This window comes from Diplodia seriata, assembly GCF_021436955.1.
Source record: "Diplodia seriata strain FDS-637 chromosome Unknown scaffold_5, whole genome shotgun sequence".
NCBI lineage: Eukaryota > Fungi > Ascomycota > Dothideomycetes > Botryosphaeriales > Botryosphaeriaceae > Diplodia > Diplodia seriata.
The window spans coordinates 2,515,366-2,534,833 of NW_027117312.1; the positions used below are offsets into that span (position 1 = coordinate 2,515,366).

Genomic DNA, 19,468 nt, shown 5'->3' on the forward strand with positions numbered 1-19,468 from the left:
GTGTATGCCAATGATGGTCAATCAAGAGAAGAAACGGAAAGGAAAAGGGAGGAAACGGAAAACCTTTGTCTCGCACAATCTGCCTTCCCAAGTGAAAAGAAAACCCAACCAACCATCTAGATGAAACAAGCAAAGCCTTTACTCCAAAACACAGAGGACAATCATCAAGTCATCAGCCCGGAGAAGCCTGTGTTTACGCCAAACTCCCGTATGCCGCCCAAGCAGTATCAGAACTCTAAAGCACACTTTGCTCGCATCAAAGCCATAAAAGCACAAGCAATTTCTATGCCTCAAGGCTCATGCCTTCCCTGATCAACGCGCCAAGCTTTTCAGCCTACAAATCAATGTTAGCGTTTGCTATGTGTGAATACCAGTCGCGAGATCAACTTACATAAGGATCCTTCATCATCGTGAAGTGGTTGCCACCCATGACACCAAACTTCATCCGGTCCTTGGGGATAATCTGGCCCCAGCCGTTGTCGTCAAACTCCGTCCGGTTGTTCAGGAGCCACGTCATAGGCGCCGGATCCTCCTCCTCACCGGGCGGAGGGCGGGGGTCGTCGGGGTTGGGGCAGACTCCATCAGTGCACCAGATGGCATACGTCTCAGGTGCCTTGTCTTGGGGCATCGGGACAGGCTCATACTCTTTCAGCGCCTTGATCGAAGCCGCGAAGTGAGGCAGGAGCCACCCAGGAGTGCCGCCGGGCTTGCCCGTCCCAAGCAATCCGATCGAGTCGAAGAAGTGGTGGAGACGCGCAGGAAGAGGGTCGAGCCTCACCGGGCACGGTGAGTCGAGCAAGAGTAGCCTCTCGACCTTATCGCCGTCGGCGAGGAGCTGCTGGCAGACCTCGTAGGCAATCACGCCTCCGGCAGACCAGCCACCGATGTAGTACGGACCCTCGGGCTGGCGACGTTTCATCTCATTGAGATAGAGCCTGCTGACAGCTTCAATGCCGCAATCAAACTTGTCCGGGCACTTCATGAACGGGCAGTTCAAGCCGTACACGGCCAGATCGGGCGAGAGGTTGGGAATGGAGATGTACGACGTCGCAGAGCCGGACCCATCGGGCAAGAAGAAGAGCTTCTTCGTCGCGATCTTAGCATTCCCTTGGAGAAGGACCGAGTTGGCGGGCGGAAGCTTGGATACGTCGATGGTCGAGCTCAGCTTCTTGTTCACCTCGGAAAGCTGTGGGGCCTTGGTCGGCTTGGGCTTGGGAGCACTTTTCTTTTCAACCGCGGTCTCGACCTTGACCGTTTCCTGAGACTTGGGCCTCATACCGAGGGCATTTTCAACATCCTCGATGGTGGCGTTGGTCACTAGGAAGGTCGACGGAAGATCGACTCCAGTCTGCTCACGCAGCGCGCCGAGGATGGTGAGACTCATAAGGGAGTCCATGCCAAGCTCGGACAGGTCGGCTTGGTCTCCAATCTCAGAAGTCGGCACACCCATCTCATCCGAGATGATCTGACGAGCCAAACTGGTCTGGCTAGTAACCTCACGAGTCTGTTTGACCTTCACCTCGACGTACTCGTCCTTGCCGCTTACGCTGGGAGCAGAGCTCGGAGCGGAGCTGGGATCGGTGTCCGAGTCATCGTCTTCGGGAGTGCGAGGGTCAGACGCCTCCGACTCGGTCGAATCCTCCGACTCGACAAGAGGGACGCCCCCATCGTACTGGGCGAAGAACTTCTTCATTTGGCCAACCGTAGGATAGTCAGTGAAGAGCGTTGAAGAGATGTCGAGATCCAGATCCTCGCGGAACTTGGCAGATATGGTAAGGGACATCAAAGAGTCGACACCCATGTTCTCGAAAGCTGCTTCATCGACAAGCTCGGACATGTCAAGTTCACACTCCTCGGCAATGATTTTCATGACGCGAGTGGTGATGACATTGCCCGACGACTTGGGTGCAGCGACTTTGACGGTCTTCTTGGTCTTGGTCTCGACGACAGACTTGGTGACGGGCTTGGAAGCAGCGGCAACCGGAGCCTTCGCAGGAGCGGCTGCAATGGCAGGCCTCGCGGGCCCGGCACCAGCCTTCTTCGGAGGCGGAAGCATGACGTTCAAAGCCCGGCGCGGGATGTTCTGGAACTTGAGGCCAGTGACGAGGCCGACAACCTCATCGCCGTCAAAGATGTAGACATCACCCTGAGAGATGTTTCCAGGGGCAGGCTGCATGCGCACGTAGTTGCGGTACTTCTTGTCGGGCGAGAGCTGCTTGGAGAACTTGACAGACTTCCAGCCGTGGGAAATGTACACGCTGTTCTCCGAGTCAACAAGATCAGATGCGTTGACAATGAACCCCGAGATGTGGCAGCAGCCATCAATCCAGTAAGGAGCCATGAAGAAGTTTCCATCCTCGGGCTTTGTCTGGAACTGGAGTGAAGCGGTAGCCTCCGTCTTCTTGCCGTCGAGGATGACTTCCTCCATCGCCCTGTACGCAGGAGCGTAATCAACCAGAGCCTTGAACAGCTTGTAAGCCATGCCACGGAGCACCTTGTGCGCGCGTCCAGTCTCAAGTTTCTCCTGGAGGAGGTCGATTTGAGTCTGGACCATGAATGAGGTGCGTTGCCACTCCTCTTTCCAAGCATCAAGGTCTTCGTAGATGACACAGCCAGTGGCGTGCTCCTGGATGGTCTTGCCCTCGGAAGTGACGCTGATGAATTTGACCGAAACCTCTTTCTGCTCCAGGTCAGCCTCAGCGATGATGCGGATCAACTGTCCCTCAGGAGGAGGAGGAAGCTTGGCGATCAAAGGCTTGGGAACTTCCATCTTGCAGAAGTTATAGCCGACGGGAGCTGCGCCGGGGCGCAGTTCCTTGTAGAGGTAGTCCGCGGCAGTCATGCCCATATCGGCGTACAGAGACGACGGGCACAGAGGAGCCTCGTTGACCAAGTGGCCGGTGACGCACTTGTGAAGCGTAGGCTCCGCGAGATCAGACTCGAAGATTACCTTGCCAGAGTTGGCATGGAGCTCCTCTTTGACGATGCGCTGGCAGGAAGTGGTCGAGAACTTGGACTTGATTGGGGCAGCAGGCTTTGGAGCCTCAATGACAGCCGGGGCCTCGCCCTTGGTGAGCGTCCAGTTGTTGTGGTAGTCGAGCCAGTAACGCTTGCTGTCGAAGCTGTAGGTTGGCAGAGTCAAAAGATCCTGGGCATCGTTGAACTCGCGCTGGTACTCGTTGAAGTCGATGGGAACACCAGCAGTGTAGAGAGTGCACAAGCTGGCGGTCAGAGTCTTCCATGGATCCTCGTTCCTGCGGAGGGACGGTGCGGTGATCGGCGTGCCGTTGAGCGATGACTTGACCATGCCGGAACAGACCGGGTGCGCACCGATCTCGAGCCACACCGTCTTATCATCAAAGATCTTCTCCTCCTCACCAGTCGAAAGAGCAGACCAGAAGTTGACGGTCTCGCGAGCATGCCTTGCGAGATACTCGGGACCAACAATGCCGCTCTCGCGAATGACTTCACCCGTAAGAGGCGACAAGACGGGGACAGTCGGCTTGTGGAAGGTGACGGCGGATGCTACAGCCTTGAATGACTCGAGGATGGGTTCGACCTGAGCGGAGTGGAAGGCGAAGGGAACCTTGAGCTTAGTAGCCTTGAAGCCTTGAGCACCCAGCGCCTCGTTGGCAGCGTCGACGACCTCTGTTGTGCCGCAAAGCACGGTCTCCTCTGGCCCATTCATGCAAGCAATCTCCGTCATCTTGGAACCAAGAACATTGGAGATGGACTCTGCACTGCCCTTCACCGCAAGCATGCCGTGAGTGTGCTCGGTGCAGTCGGCAACGAGGAGCTGCGCCCTGCGACCGACCAGGAGGACCATGTCTGCGGCAGATAGAACGCCCGCAACATGCAGAGCAGCATACTCGCCAAGGCTGTGGCCAATGACAGTGGAGGGTTTGACACCCCACGCGCCCCACATGCGCGCCAAAGCCACCTGAATGCAAGACATGCCAAGCTGAACGACCACGGGAGAAAGCGTGGCGACATCGGTGCCATCCACCAGAGGGATGAACGATGGCAATCCTTGGATGCGGGCAAGATTGTCCAGCTGGTCGAGATCAGCCTTGAACGAGGGCAAGTCGTGGTACAGCTTCTGTCCCAGAGCAGTGTACTGAGAGCCCTGGCCAGTGAAAGTGAAGGCGGTCTTGGTGGCCACCATGGCGATGGGGCTATAGGAGTCCTTGAGCTGGGCCTGCAGGGCATCCTTGACCTTCGACATCTCCGAGACGGCGACAGCCACACGGTAGTTGTGCTGGATGCGACGAGCGGTGGTCGTGTAGGCCAAGCTGGTCAGAGTGGCCTCGGGGTTTTCGCCGATGAAGTCAATCAGGTTCTGGATGTTCCTCTTGAGCGAAGCAATAGACCGTGCAGATACAGTCACAACGTGGGAACCACGCGGGTCCTGGACGGTCGGAGTACCCTTCACAGGGCCATCCTCCATGATGATAGCAGTGTTGCCACCAGCCGCGCTGAAGTTGTTGAGGAAGACCCTTCTCGGCTCCGCTCCATTCCTCGGCCAAGCGACTTGTTTCTGCTCAATGTGGACATTGCGCTGAAGCAGATCCTTGGGGAAGGTCTTGTTCATGACTCCCTTGATTCCGACGTTGGCGGGAATGGCGTTCTTCTTCAACATCATCATGACCTTGATCAAAGAGTTGATGCCAGACGCAGCCTCTCCGTGGCCAATGTTGGCCTTGACAGCGCCGAGGTGAAGCGTCTGCTCAGGCTTGCGCTGACGGTGGCGGGGCGCGAAAACATTGGTGACCGAGGTCATCTCAATACCATCGCCAGCCTGGGTGCCGGTGCCGTGCATCTCAACGTAGCTGACATCATGAGCATCGACGCCAGCGTTGGCAAGGACTCTCTTGTAAAGGAATTCCTGGGCGCCAGCGTGGGGGTGAGTGATGGAGACAGCCTCGGCAGAGTGGTTGGTAGCAGCACCAAGAATGCAGCCCAGGATGTTGTCCTTGTCGGCGACGGCATCCTCGTACCGCTTGAGAACGACGGTACCACAGCCGTCACCGCGGCAGTAGCCATCGGCGTCGTTGTCGTAGGTCTTGCAAGATCCCGTCTTGGAGAGGAACTGGCCCTTGCTCAGACCAGCGAAAATGTCGGGGTTGGTCAGCACGTTCAAGCCGCCAGCGCATGCAGTATCGCAGTCGCCAGCCCACAGCGAAGTGCAGGCCAGCTGAATGGCCGCCAGACTGGAGGAGCAGGCGGTGTCGATGCTGTAGGATGGGCCGGAGAACTTGAAGTAGTAGTTAATGCGTCCGGGAGCGAACGCACGGACACCTCCGGTGATGAAGTAGGTGTCCACGTTCTCGGCCGCATTAATCTCACGCCAGTCGTCTGAAGTCTGGCCGTAGAAGGTGCCGATGCGGTGGAGCTTGGTCGACGGAGTGCGGTTGGGCACGTATCCGGACATTTCCAACGCCTCGTAAGCGGTTGTCAGCGCCAGACGGCCCATGGGGTCAGTCTGGGCGGCTTCGCGCGGAGACATGTTGAAAAACCGAGGGTCGAAAAGACCGGGCTCGTCGATGAAGCAACCGTAGGGCGTGTGGCTCTTGTTCTTGCCTTTTCCAGAGGGATCGCAGTGAGCCTTCGCATCGAAACGGTCGGCCGGGACCTCGCGGTGGACGTCCAGGCCAGCCTCCAACAGCTCCCAGAGCTTCTCGGCGGTAGCAGCACCAGGGAATCTGCCCGACATGCCAACGATGGCGATCTTGTCGTTCTGCGTGCGGCCCGTGCCGGTCTCGACGGGCCGTGCCCAGGACGAGTGGTCCCGGCCGGTGATGGCGGTCTGGCCGCCAGCCCTAAGCGCAGAAACCAGGCTGTTGGCAACGTTGGTTGCGCCAACTGCGGTAACCGAGCACTCCGATTTGCTGAACGCCGTTACTTGCGACACCACTTCTTCCAGCAACCGGTCCCACCGCACGGGTTCCTGCAGGATCTCGCCCAGCGCCAGCTGGAACAGCTCCAGCGTAGAGGTAGCGCTGTGGCATTGCCCAGTCACAGCTGAGTGAACGAGGCACTGCGGGCGGTACTGCGAGAGGAGCTCGCGTGCCGAACTGTCGAGAATGCTGTCGATGTCGGCCTGGCTGTGGAGGTGAGCGGCGTGGTACGGCGCGTACACAGGAATAGGCACGCGCGTCTTGTCCTTGACGGCCTCCGTCTCTGTGAAGAAACGCTGAGTAATGGCCGGGGGGCCACTGATGGTGATGGCCATCACGCTGACGGCGCTGACCCAAGCCTGATTCGAGAGCGCGATACCCTTCTCTTGGTGGAAGTCGGCAAGGGCGGTCTTGGCTGACTCCTCCGAGATACCTGCCACGATAGTGGACCAACTTTGAGGCTCTTCTTCCATGTGCTCCAATGCATCCCTGGCATTTCCAACAACAGCTCCGGCCCTGAATGCAATGCGAACGGCTTCGACTGCAAGGGGCAGCAGGTCACTGAGCGTCTTTGCTGATGCTACGGCAGAGGCAGCGAGAAGGCCGGTGCAGAGACCAAGAGCGCGGGTGTTGGCAAGGGATGGGAGCTCGTTAGGGTTCTCGCCGAAGTACCTGGATACGTCAGTATATTGCTATTGTCCGAAACGAAGTGTCTCTTACCCTAGGTAGTGAGCGAGCTGTGCAAGAGTAACGAGAGAGCTCTCAAGCTGCGGGATCTTCAAGCCCTTCTCGTAGTATGCCTCGACCAATGAGGAGATGGAGCCGAAGTCCGGTATGCTGTCCCGCTGCGAACGAGGCAAGCGCTTGATCTCATTTCTGAGAGTGACACTTGCGCGCTCCAACAGGGTGGTGAGCAGTGCATTGTCTTTCCGGAGCGAAGCTTTCCGCAGAAGCGGGTACTGGTCGGCAGTCTGGTCGCCGAAGATAAGGACGTTCATGATGATGGACTTCGGGTGGGGATTAAGGCGAGGATGAAGAAGGAAGTCCTGGTATTAGATCGTGATTTTGGCGGTTGGCAGAAGGAAGTCCTGTTGAATCGAACGGGTGGAAGAAGAAGAAGGTTGGTTGGTCAGTCAGTCATAGGAAGAAGTGACTGATCCTCTAAAGTGGAGGATATTAAGGGTGAAAGTGGGAAGTAAATGGAGAGTCGATGTCTATGGAGCCAGTCAAGGGCGTTTGAGGTTGTTCTTAAGTAAGGGGCATCGGGTGCGCTTGGCTTTAATATCTGCCAGCGGGTGAATCCTGATCTTGATCACTAAGAGGTGAGCTTGGGCTGTGAGCTGTGGCGATGACAAGACTAGTCTGTCCGGCGGCCGGTGGCATCAAGGATGCCGGAGACGCACAGTCAGGACCTTGACGTGAGGAACGGTAGGCCTGCCGCAGCACCCACCTGGTTGGTGCGAAGCTAGGATGGTGGCGTGCATTGCTGGTAAGCAATGTCACTATTGTTAGCACCCTGAGATCAGACTGGTAGAGGCTGGAGGTGTAGCTGCCGTCACGACCTTTCGGACATTGACAGGGGGTACGGGTCTCCTCAACCCGGGTCCTAACGACGTCCCACCGTCTGTGCTGTCAGCCAGCGTTCCAAAACAGACAGAAGTCTTCGGTTGCAGCTCCATCCTAGCTCTTGCAGGCATTGGATGCATGGCAATATCCAAGATCGCGCCCCGTCGAGCGGTTCATGTGCTCGCCGCGCCAAGTTGCATCGCAGTACGTTGTTTTCGTGCACAGTGCCATGCCGTCACACGTGCAAAGGCCCTCGCCGCGACGTCAACGGCTGACGGCGAGCGGTACGGGGCGGTAGCAGAGCAGCCTGCTGCTCCGCGCCTGACGATTGAGCAGCCGTGTCTCTCCAGCTCGTGCTGCAGCCGGGAGGGGCAGTCCATCCGCCGCGCCGGGAAGCTGGCGGCGATAGCGACGCGCTGCGCCGGCGGTGGAGCAGAGTCGAGGCCTTGGGCGCAAGGAGCGAGATCTCGCGGCGCAGCGACCAGGCGGTGTCGCTGACCTCCCAGAGCCGCAGGCTGATCTCCAGGGCGGATGCGCGCCGAATGGGTGAGGTGAGGTGCCCGAATAGACATAGCCCCGGGCCGCTGGCTTGGAATGTCGGAAGGCTGGCGGGCGGTTTGCACGGAGCGAGGGGAGAGGCTTGAGCGCACAGGATTAAGCGAGACACTGGCGGCGGCTGCACGGCTGCTCACGGCGTCATAGCCACCCCAGCCTGCAGTTTGGCAGTCCTCAGACGCCGACCCCTGGCCGCCCATCCGCCGGCATTGGGGAGATCGCCAGCGCGACTCCCCAGACTGCATCCCCACGCCTGAGAGCGATCGCTGCGGCGACGCCGGCGCTCGCCAGCCGGCCGCCAGCGCCAGGGCGATCGGTGCGGCAGCATATAAACGCGATATGGGCCGCGGCGGTGTCGAGCACGCTGCCCTAGGCCGGGAGTGACACACGCCCTCCGCTCTGAAACGGTTGCGCTAGCAGCCAGAGTCAGACGCTTGAAAGTTTCCGTACCTCTTCGGGGGGCAGGGCGCGAGCCGACTCGCTCGCTCGAAGGGGAGCAGCACAGGCGACCAGACGGAGGCCGTTTCTAGACCACACGGCGAATACGAAGGGTCCAGCTGTCGACCTCAACGCCGAGAGAGCCCCACGGCGGCTGTTGCAGCGGGCGCGCGCGTTCCAGTGTTTCGTCGCCACCGCGCTCCGTTTCGAGCAGCGTTGCGGGAGGCTTTGCAGGCAGGCGGATGCGTGAGGGCGCTGGCGCGTTGGCCGGCGATCAGCAGTGTTGTTGTCCAGCGCACTCCCAAACCGGCAATCTTAGCGAGCGGCGGAACCCCATTGTCCGTCCCGCAGACCAAAAGCGCGTCTGCCGCACCAGCACCGCGCTGCACCCCGCCAGCCCCGTGATGACAGCCAGCCCTCTCCAGCGCTCGCTTAGCCTCCGCCGCGCGCGACACCGCCAGTGACACCGTCCCGGCCTCGCCGCCCCCAGGACGAGCGCCTGCCGTACGCCCGTCTGGCCGCCGTGAAGATTCCCCTCCGCATGGTGTGAGCCAAGCCCGAAGCAGGCGGCGGGCTCCTGGCGCCACACTCGGCGGTCCACGCGCTGACGGATCGGCGTATCCGCCTGCACCAAGCTGACCGCGTCTGTAGGCACCAGCCCATCGCCGCTCCGCCGGACTCTGTTAAGGCTGTGAGCCTCCAATTCTGGCCTCCGTATCTCTGGCTGGCTATCGTCTGGCCCCGTCCAGCTAGCTGCTGTCGAGAGATCTGCGACTTTATCGCAGATCCCGAGCCTTGCGGACCAATTCCGGTCTACCGCCTCGTGCGCGTGCTCGTTTGTCAGCGGCCTGTTTCTCTGGACTCATCTTGGTTCTTCGGCTACGAACGTCTCTGCTCTCGGGATTGGTATCTGCAGCCCTCATCTTGCCAGTCCAAACGCCTCTGCGGCGTGTCTCGTCCGATACACGTTACGGCTGCCCTCTTCCCGCACAGAAGCATCATCCTTCGCCCCGAACATAGTGCCTGTATCCCATTGCCGGACCGGGGGACGATATACAACTATTTTCACGTATCACACGGTACACTCCGTTCCGCTGGCCAGCGGAGCATGCAGTAGCCAGCATTCGCACTGGTCCAGTCAGACAGCGGAACTTGCAGAATACTCCGCAATATTGCTTACCTGATCATTATCCCGACGGCGTAGTAGCTTCGACAAGTCCCCGCAGGTTGTGTCTGTGTCAACCTCAGCTGGCCCGTAGGATTGCCACCGCAAAGAAGTCGATGCGTTTCAGATGACCGCGCAGCTGCGCCTACATGCAGAATCTTTGCACTGGCCTTTCTGGGCATGTCCACGTTTCGGCAACCTCCAAAATTACAAGAACCACCAGACGTTGGCAGTGCACAGCAGATTGCACCTGCGTCCAGCCTGTCGTTTGATCCCCCCACGTGCCCGGAGGTAACACGACTCAAGACCTCTGCCTCGGAAATCTGACATCCCTCCGACGGCCGTTGCGAAGACCGTGAAACTCAATTACCCCTTTTGGGAAGGATCCCGTGGGTGCATGGCTGCATTTTCGAAATGACCTCACTCTTGACCACAGCATCTAGATGTTTGGTGTCACTGGATGAGAAGCCGAGTCGATCAATCTGCCGGTAAATGCTGCTGAGCACACGTGAAGTTCTGAGGCGGCCTATGCTCAGCATTTGTATAGCTGTACCACGCCAAACTCGGGCCACAACGTTCGCTTTCGCATCGACCCAAAGATGTGCTGGCCCTGGCATGCTCTACAGGCAACCATGCAAGGGCTAGGACAGGCTTCCAGTCCGCCTCGAAAGTCGCAACACATTCCTGAAATACAGCATTGATCAGCTTACCTACAGCGGGCCGAAAGTGTCCAGAGCCGTGATCCCGGAAGCTGACAGCCTTCGCTAGCGTGCCCTGCCTACCTGCTGTAAATGCGTAGACGCCACAACGACATGCTGAAGCGTCGTAGGATTCGCCCTGCAGCAGGGCTACCTAACGGTTTCTTCTGTCTCGGACACTCACCGGCTCCGTAGAACGACGAGTCCAGGAACGTTCCGGGTTCGAAGATAAGGACATGGGATCATACAGGACCCGCACTCGCATAGCAGCAAGCTGACGGAGGTTGTGGTGTGGTGGAGCATCCCGCCAGTCACAAATGCGCATTTCCGCCACAACAACGATCGAGGATTATCTGACATGGCAAACAGCTCCAGCCCATCCAGTCTCCGTGCGATGAGATCAGTCCACGGCAGCCGTACATATTGTTGTTAACTCCGCCGTTGGGCTGTGCTGACCATGTTGATCAGGAAGGGGATTGGTCCGCCGAGATCACTCAGGTCCGGCTTAGTGAGGCGGACGTAATACCTTTCTTTCGCAGCAACACGCAGCAAAGCCGCCACCACCGTACCCCTGTTGGCAGTACGAGTTGAGAGATCATTGGCGGCTGATGGAGAGCTTGTGGACAAACGGAGTAAAGTATCGCCTAGAATCCCTGCGCCTTGAGTAAGGCCTACGCCCCCATTGCCCTTTTCTAAAGCAGTGTAGGGGAACTTCTCAGAAGCTCATGTCTATTACTTTCGACAAGCTCATCCATTCCGCAGTTTACTTTCCTACGGGCTCATCGCTGATCGTAGCGGGGATTCTGGTCGTGTTTTTCAGGATGGGTCGCGAATCGGAGCATAGGATACCTTGCACCAGCTGAACGGCACCTTCACCCCACAGAACGTAGGGACCCTTCCTGCAGAAAGGCACACTGGAAGCCGCCTCCGCACTCGCCAACGGGCTCGGAAAGGTTGAGTTTCATTCCTAGCACTCACGGCTTTATTGCCGCTGGGATAGGCTATCCTTGGGCGTGGACATTCACGAAAATTGGCATTATCGTCACTCCCGGGGTTTCCGCTCCTGCACGATGCGACCAGCCCTCCACCTGGTGCGCAAGCAGGGCCATTTCAGTCACACCTGTTTGCGGAGTCGGGGATCCGGGTCGAGCCACGTCAAAAGAGTCGAGCCTCCACACGATGGCTGAGGATGCGGGTAACGGACGATGAAACAGTTATCGAGGCCAACCGGACGTTCCCCGCCTACTCAATCGTGATCCCCTCGCAAGCTTCTGTTGACCCTGCTAGCTCATTTGCCGTCACAGACTACAGTTGTAGAACACTCGAGGCTCTTCCTCTTACTGAGGGGGCTCACCGCATATGCTTATAGAGCATCGCAGAGACGCGTACACTGACAATGCCCAGTTTTCACGGAGAAAGAGGTTGGAATAGCTGTAGGCTAAGTCAAAAAGAGTCAATCCGCCGATGCTTGAGCACATCATCATACCTACTTCCATCGTCGTTGGCCATCAGCAAGAATCTGTTGACCGTGATGCCCGTCGATCAAGGCTGACGGGAACTCGCTTACACGGCTCGTAGTTGACTCGTTACGGCTTGCAATTGCTCCGGAACTGGATCAGTGGCATCTTGGCAAGAAAAGCAAGCGCATGCTTCCCCACCGTATGTTCAGCCCAGTGCCCGATTACTCAAATTGATCCACAAAAGCAACTCGACGTGGTCGGATTGGGACAAGGAAGTGTTTGCTGGCGTGCGCTGCCCCTTGACTAACCGGCCCCACTGCGTGACAACCGACACGACTGCCAAATGCGCCAGTCTGGAGAATCGTCCCCGCTGCCATCCTTGGCGCTGCTGGCTTTCACTAGACTGAGTGCGCACATCCCGATCCTCCACATCCCAATGGTGATTCATCAACCGGCCATTCGTCGGAGCGAGTCCGCCAATAGCACGGGCCCGTTCTTGAGTGAAGACTGCATGGAGCACGGGAACCCCTCAGGAACACCCGAAAGTGCTCTGCGAGACGCCCAGACAGGCTCTCAGAAGGCGTCGAGAAGGCAATGCCAATGGGGCTTCTCAGCAGGCAAAGCCATCGAGTGTGCATGATGCGCCCTCACTGCCGCCGTCATTGCTTGTCCGGTAAGACGGAGCTTCCATGACTCCTGTGGTTAACAGGGCTGCTTTCGGGGGCTTGGAAGAGCTAGGCAGCCCTTTAGCCTCTTGGGGAACAGCGCTAGACTGGGAGCAGGATTCCAATCATAGCGCGACGCACAACGTGGCTCACGACTCCAGTTCTCTGAGGGGCTCATCAAAAGCAGGAGGACAAAGTTTTCAGTTGGGTGTACGACATATTGAGAGCCGCAGCAACCTTGGCGCTCCGCGACGTGCATGCAGGTTACGTCAACAACCAACAAGTTGCCTCTTGGTGTTGCATCTCTTGTATTTTGTCATTCGACGCGCAGCTTTAGCAGCTGTGTCAGGACATCAATGCAGACGCTACGGCACGAGGACTGGGAGAGAGCCTTCTTCTCCCCGGCGGCGAATAGAGGTCCACCAAAAACGTTCCGGGCTCCTCTGCTAGGGGTCGGAACAGAAGGCACCCTGGACAGCCCATCACCGAGTTGCTCCCACCATCGACATAGCCCCAGGCTTGATGCTACTATTGGAAATACAGTTGGATTTCGCGCGACCGGCCGGAAGCATCTCGCATTCGGTGCGGTCGCACCTTCCGCCGCATCCGCTGTCCACAATAGTGAGGTCATTTCCTCGAAGCCTTCTTTTAGGGCGAGGCTGGCGGCTCGTTGTCTCAGGTTAAATGAAGTAGCGGTGGCGGATACAGTAAGAACGAGCGAACCCGATGCCAACCGTCGTTTGTCACCGGGCTAGCATAGGAACGACGTGCGGCGAAGTGCGGGAGCCCGTCGGCATGGCGCCATTTTTATTTCGTTTGTCGGCGGCAGAGTGGGAAGACGCAGGGACACGGTTGCAGCGTATCAACGCATTGGGAGAGGCCAAATCAATCAAACCGAAAACCAAGCAACGTTGCGGGTAGCCCGTCGTCGATTGAGCGCCGATCGGCTACATCTTGGGCGCGGGCGGCAACGTATCTTGCATACGGCCGCGATCTCCCGATCTCGACCCAGCCGCAAATCGGCGAGGCCCTGGCTGGGCGACCGAATGGGGCGGGAGGGAGATAGCTGCCCGTGGCCGCCATGACGCCGTGCACTTGTTCCATGGGAGCGTGGAGTGCGGAGCATGGAGATGTGGAGTGGAGATGGAGCCACAGCGCGGGGCGCAGCGCTAGCCTTCCGCTGGCGAATGCTCATCGCCGGTCAGCGCTCCGCCCACACCGACCATGTTCTATTTTTCCCGCTCGTGTGGCTTACCTCCCCGTTGGCAGGATTCTTCCCCAGGCACGGTGGCTGCAGCAAGCGCTGAGAAGAGGGATTGCTGAGCTGGCGGCGGGGAACCAAAGCAGCAGGCGAAGCATGCATGACGAGCGGATGAGACAGGCTGGCCGATAGCGAGAGTGGCGGCGGGACGGTGGAATCGCGATGCCCTGGGACCGGCGGCATCGTCGGTGGAGAGCGCCAGAGTTGCGATGCCCGCGGCTCGTCGACAGCGTCGCCCCCGGTTGACGGCCGGCCTAGTGCTCGGGGCGGGTCCCACGCCGACTGGTTTCGATGGAAGGCACTGTTTGCGCGCGGCTGCCCTGGCGCAGCAGCGGAATGCATTCGACAGCGAGGAGGCGGGTGATTGTCTGTCTGTCGCAGTGCGGGCCTGCACGGTTCAGCTGGCGGACTCCCGCTCCGCTGCCGCCCCACTGGGCTCTGGGCTCGGGGATCCACGGCGGCGGCGGCAGCGGGGGGTGGTCGGTCGCTAGCCGCACGGCGCGCGCGCAGGCTCGCACTGTAAGTAAGGCCCGAAGTCTAATGCAACCGTGTTGCATCCGCCCGGCATGCAGCTAACACTCGTCTTCGCAGAGCAGTCAATCGGGGTGGCAGACCCTGACGTCCGGAGCGTCTGGTGGAGTCGTCGTGGGCGGGGCCCGAAGCGGAAAGGCCGGGCAGCCAGCCCCTCGATTCGACTCGAAGCCGGCTGCGGCCGTCGCCAACATGCCGTCGACATCACCATCGTTAGCTCCCGCCGCAGCGAAGCCAGCGCCCGACCGTTGCCGTGTCAAACCCACCCGAGCCGCCCTTCGTCCGGCTGCGTGCGCATCGCGGAGTCCGCCGTGTCGCCCGCGGCCTCTGCCTCCTGTACAGGCCGGAGAGGCCCCAGAATTATGTCTTGCGCCCTGCCCGCACCAATGCACTTCCTCTCATGACCTGCTGCAAGCACCGCTTCTGGCCTCCAACTGCAGCCATTCCTTGCCACGTCGAGTGCGGCCAAGCATCACCAGCCCCCGCTTGCGGTCGCCAGCACGACGTCATCTCTCCAGCGTCGAGCCACCATGGCATCGAGGCGAAACGCCGCGAGCAAAAAGAACGGCCTCTCCGCCGGCCAGAACCAGGCGTACAGCCAGACACGCGGGCTGCGTCTCGCGACAGAAGACTGCCATGCCGGCGCCCTGCAGCTGGCTACTGAACTCGCTGACTGAGCTCCCGACAGCAGGCTCAGCACGCAGCCGCTGCGTCTTGGTTCGTCCCCCGGCAGCCCGGAAGCAGTCATCCAGCAGACTGCATCTGCGGGAAACATGTGACTTTGCTCAGAAACGTGCTTCCTCTGCCGTCCTGGCGAATGCACCCTCGTTTCCCAGCCCGCCCGCGTGGGTGCGCCGAGTAGAGCACGAGCAAGGTGCAAGGGAGCCCGCATGAGCTGGGTCGTGTCCGTCCTGATTCTGGACAGGCAGGCGGCCGCAATCTGCATACCGGACTTAGCGGGCTCTGGCCAAGCTGTTGCTGGACCACCGCGGGCAAGACGCTTTCGTGAAGTCCGACCAAGTGCGTCTATTACGCGTCCATTGGGACGGAGCCGGGAGCTGGCCGTGTCCGTTAGCCGTTACATCCAACGAGAGAATCTTTTGTGGAGATGGGTGCGAGGCGCCGTGCGCTGTGCACGTCCACGGCAACCGATCGTCGCTGACAAGTCTTGGTTCCGTGGCATTCGACATCACCACGAAAACACCTCCCATTCTTCAGCCGGCCAAGGGCGGGCGGAGTCGTTGTACATTGGGCCCGCCGCGGCAGATGTAAGCATCATCGTGACCGGTGGGTTAATCGTCCGCGAGCGCCGCGCTCGCACCAAAGGCCGTACACTGCCGATACACAGATCTCCCGCGGCCAACGATGCGGTCTCACGGACGATAGAGAAACTGGCCGGCCGCCCAAAGCAGCATATTTGGCGCTTTGGGGGCGTTTCAGCTTTCCAAGATATGTGGCGGCGAGTGGTACAGCTCGCTCTGAGTGGACTCGTACCCTTCGAGACGCTGCCGTGCAACGACCCAGGACCCTGTCGATCGCCCCCTGTCGCCATGGGCCAAGTCGTATGGACACAGAGAGGCCCACCAAGGCACATGGCGTGCTGCCAGCCAGACCTAATCTTGCGCAACAGCGACCTCCCGACCCTCCGGGCTCTTGTGCGCAGCTGACCACGTTGCAGCGCCTTTGCTTCGTCGCACGGCAGCGAGCGCCCGGATCTCGTGGTGCGTGCCCTACTTCTCTTTCCGCTGCGGATCCACCGCCTCGCAGCGGAGCGGACCAACCGGCCATCTGACAGCGGGATCAGAGTCGCACAGCGAAACCGAGCTGGAAACCCCAACATCTCGCTGCCCTTCTCGATGGAGGCCTTCTCACACCCTTTGTCGGCATCGCATCATCGACCGCATGCTTCCGAATCGCCCAGCACCAAGCTTCAGGATCAGAGAGCCTCGATCTGCACCACAAGCGAGGCGCAGTCGGAGATGAAAGCGAGCTGGCTAGGTACGTGCGAGTCTGCGTCGTCAATCACGTCCCGCACAGCCACTGCGCCTAACCTTATCCCGCTTCCCGGACGAAGCGGCCCAGCAAGTCGACACGCAAGCCTAGGTATTCGCGCGCCTTTTGCGAGAAGAAACGGATGCTGTGTTACTCTATACGAGCAACAAGCCAACACGCGCCGCGGAGACCTAACACCAACGTTCATGAGACGCGAGCGCGGTAGCGAAGCGTGCGAAAGCGAAGCGAACGCTGTGTACCGTGTTGGCACCATGGTTCTGATGCCGTTCCACCCGCGACGGTGGGTCAGGAGCTCCTGCTCCATGGTTCTCCAGCTGTATGTCTGCCTTTCTGCCTGGCCGCGCGTGCTGAGCCCCTCGACATTGCGCGCATCCCGGAAGGTTGTACGTGCTCGCACACGGGAAACCGGGGGCTCAAAGCAGCAATGCCAAACGATCTGGTTCGGCCGTTGGCCGCTGAGCTCACCTTCCCCAGGATGCCTAAAGCGGAAGTGACAGCGAGAAATAGAGCCGTCTGGGGAACTCAGCCGCCTGGTTTCATCCACACCGCTGAGCCCGCCCCATCACACCGACCCTACAACGGCCTTCCCAACAGTAAGACCCAGGTCCTGTTCTATTTCTGGTGTCACTGCGTTTGATCGATGCTTTCCGGTGATTGTACCGTCTTCCTCGACCGTTTTCTTTCAAAGTCTCACTCACCGTACGTAAGCGGCTTGCCATTGCACCACGCTTATTCACTCGCGGCATGCCACGATGGCCACGGGGCTGATGCGGAATAAAACTCTTCGATGCGGGGGCCAGTACACTGCCTTCTCGAACAGACACCAGAAGCGCTCTCAGTGCAACTTACGACGACCCGCCAATGAGGTGATCAGCGAAGACACGGACAGGGTCTCCGCGCTATGCAGCTTGTGCAGCCCTCCATCTTTCTCGCACGAGGCCACCAGATCTCGGCAAGTCGGCCTGCTGATACTAGTGGAGCTGAAAGACAACAGTCCTCACTGCGAGGCGAATACGATGATAGCGGTTTTCGAAGAGTGTGCGTGTGCAAATGATCAGGTTTCATGAAAAGGATGCGTAGGCACGGGTTGACGCGGAGCCAACCAACCCCCTCCCTTCTCTGCCTCACCCCGAGACCAGAGACTGCCATACAGGATCTGCGATCCGCCCCGCAGGAAACGCTGTCTTACCCAAGGCCTGCCGCTAGTTGCTGAGATATGTCGGCATTGGAAGACGCGACAGCGCGAGCATGCGAGGCACCAGGAGCGCACCCCACCAACACCAGCTGCGCAGGCCTACCTCGTCCAAGCTAGGGCCGCAACGCCTATCTTCCTTTGCCGCAGCTCCGCATTCGGCCGAAGGACAGGACCCGGGTTTCCAGGCTTCCATTATCGCTTCGTCACTTCACCGGCCCTTCCACTCGGTCCCAGGCGTCCAGAGAGGCATGAATTGCAGCAGACGTTGCGGGTCGTTCCGTGCAACAACGCCTGTCCTTTTCGTTGCGCGTCCCCGCGGGGTGGATTACGTAGGGACGGGAGCGGGTGGCTCGGTCGCGCAAACGCCTCGCGAGAAGTTCCCGCTTTGGAAAGGCCGGATAGACTGGGCTGGCAGCGATGCAAGCCATACCAAGCTGCAGGTAATGGCTAAGAATAAGAGGTAGGTCGAGGATCCAGCAGACGGGAAGGATTACCGAACAGCAGGAGGCGGGAGGGCGGGAGGTAGGAGAAGGCTGTGCGACACTGGCCACGCGCTCGCCGGCTCTCTCGAATCTGGCGTCGTCTAAATGTGTCTGCCAGCCACAGCACCACGCTGCCCTTTCTCCAACAGCAGACTGCGGGCGAGGCGGCGGCGGTGCAGGCACGCGGGCACGAAGTAGAGGGGAAAGTAGGCGATGGCCTAGAGGGAGGTGAGACACAGGTGAGATCAAAGTAGGGTGCGTCCCTACCTTTTTACGCAGCCCCTCCAACCCAAACCCGGCCCCCATAGCCCTCCATCTCGAAGTTGGCCACACGCTCGTTGGTCGGCTGGTCGCCGCCACCGCTTGCGATAGCTGCCAACCTGGAGTTGGACACGCCGTTGGCAGCGAGAGCAGAGGCGGCGTGCTGGTTGGATAAGCCATCCAAAAATGGCAACCGACGGTGATAAGGATGGCTTGCTCGAGCCCAGGTCCGGAATGGGCGAAGCTACTGTAGACGGCTGATGGTCAGCCCTGCTGCATGGCCGGATGAACCCTGATCCACGTTATCCCAGCAGCAGCGGCCCCGGCCATCTGACAGCCAGCAGGGCTGCCGTGCTGCCCCTCGGCATATCGCAACAAGCGCAGGTGCATCTCGCTGCTCTGCTCTCGGCGTGGATGCCGTGGCCGGGCTGAGGGTCGTCTTTTCTCCCTGGACGATAAGACGAGGCTGTCCACCTGCATATCTCACCTCTGCCTGCTTCGTCGTCAGCAGCCATGTGCGCGGTGCCCAGCGCCTCGGTCTCGCTTTTGCTATACGCTCTCCCGATGCGGCCGGGCACACTCAGGGCAGCTGCTTTGATTTGCGGCGCCCGGTTCCAGCCTCCACTCTCGTTGCTGCTGTTTCACTTTGAAACACAAATGCCAGACCCTCCTCCACCATTTGCAAGCAACGACGACAACAGACGGCCGCGGGGCAATCGAGGCAGATGACATGAGATGCCGCTTCTTCGGAGCCTCGACGGGGCAGCGAAAGTCGCTAGAAGCCCCCAAATAGCAACAGCGCGGCCGACGAACACGTGGATTAAGCTCCGGGCCGGTCCCAGGTGGGTGCATTGCCTTTCCCATACATCCATCGCGGCCGTTCTTCGTCGATACGCGGATGCGCTGTCTTACTCATTCTCTGCTCTCCACCGGCGCCCCCAACGAGCAGCATCCATCCCCACAAACGCATGGACGCTCTCTGTCCTCCACAGCCAACCACTCACGCTGGCAAGCGGATCCGCAACGCTCTTGTCATGACAGCTGCGGCTCGTCGCATTTGCAGCAGACGTTCTGGACCCCTGGACCCGAGTGTTGCAGGCCCAGGATTGGCCAGGCGTGCCTTTCCCGAACAGGGCCTGTCTGCTCTCAAGCTTCACCATCTCAATGCGCTTGCTGCCAATGCGAACATGTGCTGATGGGAGCTCTTGTGCTTTGCCCGTCGCGCCCCGCCGACGCCGCGCAGCCAATGGTCCTCCCAGGAGAGTCTGTCCTGCTGCGGAA

At 59.6% G+C, this 19,468-nt stretch overlaps 1 protein-coding gene across 1 annotated transcript; it reads right to left on the bottom strand.

The window, feature by feature from the left end:
* Nucleotides 1–283: 283 nt before the first annotated feature.
* Nucleotides 284–6,895, bottom strand: PKS1 (polyketide synthase; the record flags this gene model as incomplete). Its single annotated transcript, XM_066777201.1, has 3 exons — nucleotides 284–334; nucleotides 392–6,569; nucleotides 6,618–6,895. 3 exons carry the CDS (start codon nucleotides 6,893–6,895, stop codon nucleotides 284–286), a joined length of 6,507 nt encoding a protein of 2,168 aa, XP_066633043.1.
* Between the last annotated feature and the right edge of the window lie 12,573 nt (nucleotides 6,896–19,468).